This window comes from Solanum tuberosum, unplaced genomic scaffold, assembly GCF_000226075.1.
Source record: "Solanum tuberosum cultivar DM 1-3 516 R44 unplaced genomic scaffold, SolTub_3.0 scf00157, whole genome shotgun sequence".
Lineage (NCBI taxonomy): Eukaryota > Viridiplantae > Streptophyta > Magnoliopsida > Solanales > Solanaceae > Solanum > Solanum tuberosum.
The window spans coordinates 530,136-538,903 of NW_006239084.1; the positions used below are offsets into that span (position 1 = coordinate 530,136).

The 8,768-nt window shown below is 34.9% G+C and overlaps 1 protein-coding gene across 2 annotated transcripts; it reads left to right on the forward strand.

Annotated features, from left to right (window-relative positions):
* The first annotated feature begins 1,015 nt into the window (after positions 1-1,015).
* On the forward strand, positions 1,016-4,390 carry LOC102581552 (uncharacterized). 2 transcript variants are annotated; one of them, XM_006353690.2, is made up of 4 exons: positions 1,016-1,355; positions 1,931-2,155; positions 2,332-2,898; positions 2,994-4,390. In XM_006353690.2, exons 1-4 carry the CDS (start codon positions 1,113-1,115, stop codon positions 4,128-4,130), a joined length of 2,172 nt encoding a protein of 723 aa, XP_006353752.1. In that variant the 5' UTR covers positions 1,016-1,112; the 3' UTR covers positions 4,131-4,390. The 2 variants fall into 2 exon arrangements, with proteins under 2 accessions (XP_006353752.1, XP_015166942.1); XM_015311456.1 differs by having other exon boundaries at positions 3,009-4,390.
* Positions 4,391-8,768: the final 4,378 nt, after the last annotated feature.

Consider the following 8,768-nt stretch of genomic DNA (forward strand, 5'->3'; position numbering starts at 1 on the left):
AACTACAATACACTACATCAACTTGGCAGCTACAAAACCAACAATAATACCCCAAGAGATCAGAATCAAGCTTATCAATTGAAGCCCTTTCAATTCCCACTTCAGTTTATTATCATCCAAGTTCTTCAAATTAGAACATTCAATATGATGTTCCAACTCCAAGTTTGAAACTTTATCCTCCAAATTTGAATTTTCAACAAAAGTCATATCATTCAAGTTAGAATCAATGTTTGGTTTATGAATTTCAATGCCACCTATTTCCTTTAGGATCTTCTTCAATCGTTTTCTTTCCTTCCGAATTGAATCTAATTCAATCTTTTGATTGTGAGTCATTAATGACATATGACTTGGAAGTTTACTATCGATCCAATCCAATAACCACAAGATAATGAGCTAGGACGACAACATTTGAAGAATCGACGTCCACCATTCTCACGGCTCATAGCAGTAAAATATTTTGATATCAATCCACACTTACACGTACGAGACTCAACTTGTTGAGGAGAAGAAATAGAAGAAGATGTCAACATTGAAACAACACAAAATTTAACAAATCTGATGGAGAAGATGATTTCCAAGAGAGCTCCAAGAACTAACTGATAAAGTTGGGGGGCAATGTTTAGGGGTTTGTTTAAAGAAATGGGTAATGGGTGTTTTATTTGGATGGGTTGGGATTTTGAAGATGGGTCGGGTGGATCCGGGTGGATAAGGTGGTTTGGGTCAAAACAAATTAGGCATTAATTAATTAAATTTCCAACCAATTACAACATGCCACGTAATAAACGAAATAATTAAATATATTTACTAAGTAGTCTGTTAGTCAAAAGGGCAAAATAGGTCTCTAAAGGTTAATCCCAAGGGTATTTTGAGGTCAAAAGTTAAACGAGGAGTATTTTTGTACCAATTCTGATACTATAAGAGTATTTTAGACCCTTCTATTATACTGTAGTTGAAAGGGGTAATGATGTATTTTCTAAGTAAAAAGTATTCATTTTCTTGTTTGTGATTGGGCACCCGACCCGACACTCTAGTGTCAAAAGTGTAATTTACATCTTCTTTCTCCTCAACAAAGCGCATTAGGTTTCAGACCAAGGAGCTTGATTGCGTTGGACATGGAGGCACCGGCAGAGATGGCGACGGGCGAAGGAGGCAATGAATCAACGAAGAAAACCGTAAGGATATATGTTGGTGGTTTAAGCGAAAGTGTGACGGCTGAGGATTTGACGAAGACATTCTCAACACCACAACTCGGAAAAGTGGAATCTATGGACATCGTTCGAACCAAAGGCCGCAGCTTTGCTTACTTGGATTTACTTCCTTCTTCCGACAAATCCCTACCCAAACTTTTCAGCACGGTATAAAGTTTTCCGTATCTCACTTTGACTGTGCGTGCGTACTATGGTAAATTGTCTATTTTCATTGCATAGATATAAGAATTGGTGCAAATAGCGTGGCATTTCTAGTCTTGGATAAAAGATGAATAACATATAGAATGGTAGCCGGTACCTTAGTTGGAGAAGGAGGTTAAGAACCTGGATAAAGACTCCTAACTTATTTAGTCATGTATGGAAGTTAAGGCGAAAGAATTCCCTAGGCATTTTAGAGGTTTGGAGTGTAGGAATGCTAGTATATTTTAGAGCTTTTGTGAAGCAAGCAGCCCAACTCTTGTCAGTGAGTGCAGTATCTCATTAGGTGTTCGTTACACTTACACCCTTCCCTTGGGTGCTGCAAGACATTACTGTATGTTGTTTATCTGTGGTGGTCGTCTGTTCGGCCTTGTAACCATTAGTATCACATAATATCATAGTGTCTCTTTGTTATTAGGATAACTTAATTAATTTGCAGGAAGTGAACAAAGTCTTTCCTTTTAAAATCTACTCCTAAGGTATCACCTCGATGCTTAGTGGTGCTAATCCAATTTGATCTGCAGTATAATGGATGCATGTGGAAAGGTGGGAGGCTTAGAATAGAGAAGGCAAAGGAACACTTTTTTCTTCGTTTGAAACATGAGTGGGAAGAAGATGCTACACTTGCCACTACTTTGACCCATCTTCCCATTACTGAAGCTGAGAGGACGGACTCCCTGAAAAGTCAGAAGAAAGGCTCCAAATTGGATGACGCTCAGATTCGGATTTACTTCCCAAAGTTAGGAAAGGTAAAGCATTCTTTCCCTGTGCTTGGTTATGATGTGCTTCCCTTGATACAATTATTCTTGGATGACGTATGGCGGGAGAGGTGACTGCATGGTTTACATTTGAATGCTATCTCATTTAGTAAGGCCTATGTTTTTTATTAAGTCAAGAATCATGCTTCTGGAATCTCTTTGTGCAGATAAAACCAGTGTCTCTTAGAGGAACTGGCAAGCATAAATACAGTTTTCAGCGAGTGGAAGTTCCTTCTTTACCTATCCATTTTTGTGATTGTGAAGAGCACTCTGGTACTACTTATACAGACAAGAAAAAATCACTTTGTAATTATGACTCAAAGGATGGTGGAATGGATGAGAAAGAGCTGAGCATTATGAATTCAGTGTTGAACAGAATTTTTGAGAGGGAGAACTACTCTGAGAAAACCCCTAGGGGTTTTAAATTATCTAAGGAAGTTCAAAGCTCAAATGGTACAGTTGATCATTTGCAGAATGACAAGAATCTAGTCAACCAAGAAATGGGAGATGATGATAACCTCATTCTCAATGTGGTGGCTGGTGCAAACGATAGAATGACTATGGTAAAAGATCCAATCCAGGAAGCAATGACAGCTATTCAGGCTAATGAAGATTTTGTTGACCAAGAAATGGATGACGATGATGACGACCTCATTATCAATGTAGTGGCCGGTGCAAAGGATAGAAACACTATGTTCAAAGATCCAACCCTGGAAGCAATTGCAGCTATTCAGGTTCATATTCTGTTATGTTCTATTTTTTATTTTCCCTGCTCATGATATAAGCATCTTAGTTTTCTTTTTCCTTTTTGTGTGTGTCGTGCAAACAAAATTCGCTATCCAAGGAATCACGACTTGCTACAGATAAACAAAAGCAAGGAAAGACGATGCCCTCAAACAGAAAGCGTAAAGCACCTTCAGAGGTTAAAGATGGTGAGGTACATACAACTTTGCTGTCTAAAGCTGAAGTAAATCAGAGTTTGGAAGTCACACAAGATAGCCAACTATTAAATAGAAGTGCCAAATTGCCAAAGAAGTCTCCATGGAAAGATCTCGTTAGTGCTAGTGATGGTGCTACATTCAGTGTATTGGATATTTTGCCGAGTGCTATTCCTGGTAAAGAGATGCAGTCTGGCTCTGATGGTGTTAGTGAGTTCTCCACTGACGAAAAAGATGAAGTAACAAACGATGAGAAAGTATCAGATCACCTTGAAGAGCTGGATAAAGTTGAATCTGAAGATGAAGTATCAAACGATGAGGAAGTATCAGATCAGCATGAAGAGCTGGATAAAGTTGAATTTGAAGATGAAGTATCAAACGATGAGAAAGTATTAGATCAGCATGAAGAGCTGGATAAAGTTGAATCTGAAGATGAAGTATCAAATGATGAGAAAGTATCGGATCAGCATGAAGAGCTGGATAAAGTTGAATATGAAGAGAAATTATCAGATCAGCATGAGGAGCTGGATAAAATTGCCACTGACAATTTAGTTGCCCCTGTAGATATTTATGTCAGAGGTGCTGCGTGGCGACAAAAATCTTCATGGACAGAATTGGTTCGTGATGCCAACAGAAGTTCTTTCAGCATTTCGCAAATTTTGCCTGGTCTAAGTCTTCCAAAACCAGAGTTGCCAGTGATGGGAGAGACCAGAACAGCACAAAAATCTAACAGCACGGATAAAAGTGATTCCCAAGATGTTTCTGTAGAGGAGCAGAATAATGTTCATTTCAGTAAAGAGCTTCCAGTGTTGGACAACTATCAGCAGAAAGAAACAATGAAGAATGATGCCAGTGCTCCAACTCCCGAAAAGGAACACGTATCTGCATCAAAACAAGCACTTGTAGGAGATACTAACTACAACGAAACTTGTTCTTTCATGAAGAGTGCTGCTTCAATGAAGGAGTGGACGAAAACAAAAGCAGCACTAAGTGGGTCATTCAAGAAGAAGACTAATGAGAAAAAGTAGTGGATACTTCAAAATAGCTTCATGTAAGATATGATGGCTTCAAGTTACATGGACGATGCAATTCCCTTTTCATTTAGGTGCATAATTCTTATTTCAGAATCAGTTGTGCCATTCTTGAATCTGTAGTTTTCCATTTGAAGTTTATACATGGACATCCTTCTGTTTGTAGCCCTGTGTTGTAAGGCGGTAGGCTTACTTGCAAAGTTGTAACTGAACATGCTTTGAATTTGAAATCCAGAAATTGGTATTGTTATACACAACCTTGACTGTCCACAACCAAAACAAACCGCTACTTTTCTTGACATAATACATAAACATGTCATTTTATTTTTACTCCAGTTGACATTTATGTCCTCCAACTTTGGATATGCACAATTAAACTTAACTTGTATAAAGTTAAATAGGTAGAATATATGCGTCCTACATGACAATTTTGTCATTCATGTGCGATACACTTCAAACTGATTTGTATTATGTGAGGTAGGATGCATATTATGTAATGTAGGATGCGTGTGTTTACTGATTCAACTTTATATAAGTTTAAGTTCTCCCATATTTGCTTGATCCTGGTGGGTACTTCTTGCTTCTACTAACAAAGCCAATTTACCTACTGTTTGTTGGTGTTGAAACGTATGATTTCTAGCGCTAATTATTTTTTAAAGTTCTAAATCATAGTTTTTATATTTTATTATTATAATTTCTCAAGAATTTTAAAAATTCTCGTAATACAATATTTCATATGAAATGTTCTTAGAAGACAATCTTTTTGTGTTCTCAGCGTCAAGGATGCGTTAAATTTGATTAAATATGGAATACAAGAATCAAATTACGCTTTAGTTATGAAAAAAAAAAGGGAAAAAGAAAATTAGACTACACCGAGTTTATCAAACGTATATTACTGTGTTTACCTAATAACTACTCCATTATAGGAAATTTTTGACTTTTGTGATTTTAAACTAAAAATATATAATATGTTCAAAATTATTTTTTGATTTCGTAATATATTTTTTGATTTCGTAAATATATCACCTTCAAATAGTCACGACATAATTTCCCGGCACAAGTCACATGGACCTACTTGTCCAATCACCTTCAAATAGTCATGACATACTTCCTATGTTTCTTTCTCGATTTCCTCTTGATTTTTAAATTTTACCTTCAATTTCTATATTTGGTCGAATACATTCATAATTTTTTTTATTTTACATTTACTTATATCAGTTGATGATGTTTGGTTTCTACATGAGAAATATTCAAATTAGGGCGGAAATTAAGATAAAAAGTTTACCAAAATTTAGAAAAACCAAGATCATTAGTGTCACTCAAAGAATCTTTAAAAAAAAGTCATATTTTTTGTGTGTTTGACTTGAACAATCGCAAAGAAGTGAATTTCAATAAAGTATTTTTTGTGTCTCACTAAAATGGTCACTCAATAATATCTTTTAATTCTTTTGTATCTTGACAGTGGATATGGACACAAGTTTCTACGAGTATCAAATAACCTGGACCTAAAGATGGGACGCTTCATCTGGGCAGCATGATTTGCAATTTGAAAACGAGAATCCAACTAAAAGCTAGACACTAGTTGCACACAAAATATCAACTAGTAGTCAGAGCCTTTCCCCTACTAGTCAAAATAATTCTCCATGTAGTGAAAAGGGTCCAACTGGAAATTTTCATGACAGTGAGAAGAGGCAAGATACTAGTAATGCCTCAAGAGACCTATTATGTTCGAATAACTTTGATGCTTTATTGAAGACTACTGGAAAGCAAGTAAGGCTAACAGAGAATGACCACGATTTGATTCATGAAAAACAAGTCTCACCACCTGCTTTAAATAGCAAATTAAATTCAGAAGCTCCTGTATTTGTGCCTAAATGTGTGCTTGCAAGGAATAATGAGTCAAGTGCCTTAGTGTCAAATACAATTGATTTGGATGAGGATTCTCTTGATGAAGATGGAGTTGATTTGGGTGAGGATTCTCTTAATGAAGATGAGGAAGATAATATGTTGGACATTTGCTTTGATAGAGTGGGTAGGGAAGGGGATATATCAACTAGGCAATAAAGAAGTGGAAGCAACAAAAGCAAAAAGAAGACATATGGAAGGCAACATAGCTGAGACGGTAAAATGACTGAGGAGTTTGTTCCAAAGCACCTACCGATGTGACAGGCAAAGCAAAACCATTTGACAGTATCAATAGGTTCAACTAGATCCAATAAATCCATAAAGAAGTTATGAATCGTCTCTTGAAAGGTTTCCTCAATTGTACTCTAAACTAGACTATGTTATGAATATGGTATGATTATGTGAAAGGTCATTCTCACATAATGTAGGTTCCATGATGAAAGGTCATTCTCATCTTAGAAGTGTTATTGGATAGGTTTGAAGAAGAAGACAAGAGAAAAATACTTCAAGTTACTTTTGATGGACAATCAATCTTTTTAATTCATGTTTTAGTAATAGAAAGTTTTGAGGCTGGTAACTCAATTTTCTTCTTGATTGACATATTTTTACATTATTTAAGCATTCTTGTAATATCATCATGGAGTGTATTACAAACTCTGTGATGATCAGAAAATACTTAGTTCTCTCTAGCTCTTATTTTCTTCGTGCTTGTTAGGTAGCAGAAGTTAGGTACTTCAGGATTAGTAAGGTAAGGCCTAGCCTCCCTTGCTTGTACTTGTTCCTATTGATATTTTTTATTTTTAATAAAAGACCGCTCGACACTGTCTAGTGGTAAATTTGTTAAAAAAAAATTAAAAAATCTTCATCTGCTATGTGCGTGAATATTTCATTGTGAAGCAGGTTAACAATATTTATTATCAAGTACAAGTTAGATTTTGGAACTGAAGCTTACATTTTATTTCCTTAACCACTTGTAGATAACTATAAAAATGTACCAGGTTGCTGGTGAAGAAAGGTTCCTGTTTTGGGCAGTATGCAACATTCAATTGCAGGTTATGTCTTCAGTTACCACTCTTATCTTTTTCATTAGTTTTGCTCCACCATCAGAAACATAATTTAAGTCTTGGTTACATTCGTTTTCTTGATAGTACGGTGGTAATAACTTTTGTCGATAGTTAAACAAAGCGGCATGGGCAATCTGTTGGGTTATGAGGGGTGATTAGGACGTCATGCGGAAGCTTGCAATTTGCAAATCATATAGTTGATAAATCAGATAACAAAAACTTATACTAAAAATCAAAATATTATTATATCAAAACTAATATAAAGAAAAACATTGAAACTTTAGAGAGAATAAATCTCCCCATAAACAAGACTCTTAAACGACTATATTGTGGATGTTATTGTTTCTGTGTTAGAAGAAACAAACCTATATTTATAGAGTTCTAAAACCTTTTCTTACTAGAAAAGAGTCTAAAAGGAGAGAATAAACCAAATATAAAATAATATTATATTTTCCTTTCAAGAAAAGTAAAAACATTTATGGTAATGTTTTGTTTTTCTTTACGGAAAAATAAATTTTAAATTATGGTAAGAAAATCAGGGCAAAACCCTAACACAATCAGGATTCATAAATTCGAACTGAAATTGCTCTAGATTGAAGGACATTTGTTGTTGGTGGTGTCGTCTTTCAATTTAATATTGTTTACAACATTGGCTATGATATCATAGCTTAAATGAAGCGATATGGACAGTGAAGATTCATATAGTTGATCTTACCTTACTCGGCATTGAGCCGTTATAACTATTTGCAGTATTCCTAATACTTACAATTTTGTGAATTAATTTGAAATTTTTGTGTTATCGATTGTTAGTTTTTGTGGGACTTAATTTAGCAATTGCTTATTGTGAATTTAAAATTTGACAATGATATGTTTAATTGCTTTTACATATAGACATGTGGTTTGAAACCAATAGGTTCTTTTTTTCCTCTGTCATCTGATTTAGTTAATGGGTTCTCTTTGTTTCATGTTATACATAGAGGACCCGTCTTCTATGCTATTTACTTTCCATGTTGATTTTTGATGGATATGCAATTTTGGATTTCTACTATGTGGTTATATGGAATTCATTTTCTACTTTTTTTTTCCCCTTTGTTCATGGAATTGAGTCTTTAGTCCCATTTTTTTAGTTAATTGTTTTTTTGGATGACAATGCTGGTGGATTGTATGAGATTTATTTATTCTAGCTATATATGAGTATCATCTGAAGTGTATTATCTTACTAACCTTAACCTTAATAAATAAAAAATGAGAATGCAAAAGAGTTTTAATTGCTTGCATAAGAAGTGAGAGCTTCTCAGAATATAACTACACTATTATTATTCATCTAAAGCATGAGATATTATGTTTTATATCATTACTTTTAGAGTACCTTGCTGTCTCTTTCTTTCTTGAAGAAAGTATTATGATTGACAGTTTTCACCATACATTTGCATTCACACAAATTTGTTTCTTTGTTCCTACTTCCATATTTGATCTTTCAGGCCGCAAGGTTGCTATCTTTTTGCCTCTTAACAATATGCATGAAGCCCAACATTTTAACAAGCTAAGGTATGCGACAGAAGAATTAATCATATTCCATTTTTACTTCTCCTCTCAACAACATATTTTTTTTGTCAACTGCAGTGTCGCAGTACAGATGCAACAACAATTAAGAACGACAAGATGA

What these genes read in the sequence shown, in the direction of transcription:
- LOC102581552 (XM_006353690.2), top strand. Translation starts at nt 1,113, where the DNA reads ATGGAGGCACCGGCAGAGATGGCGACGGGCGAAGGAGGCAATGAATCA. An exon ending in TACCCAAACTTTTCAGCACG is followed by an intron (nt 1,356 to 1,930) that starts GTATAAAGTTTT and finishes TTTGATCTGCAG; the next exon opens with TATAATGGATGCATGTGGAA. An exon ending in AAGCAATTGCAGCTATTCAG is followed by an intron (nt 2,899 to 2,993) that starts GTTCATATTCTG and finishes TCGTGCAAACAA; the next exon opens with AATTCGCTATCCAAGGAATC.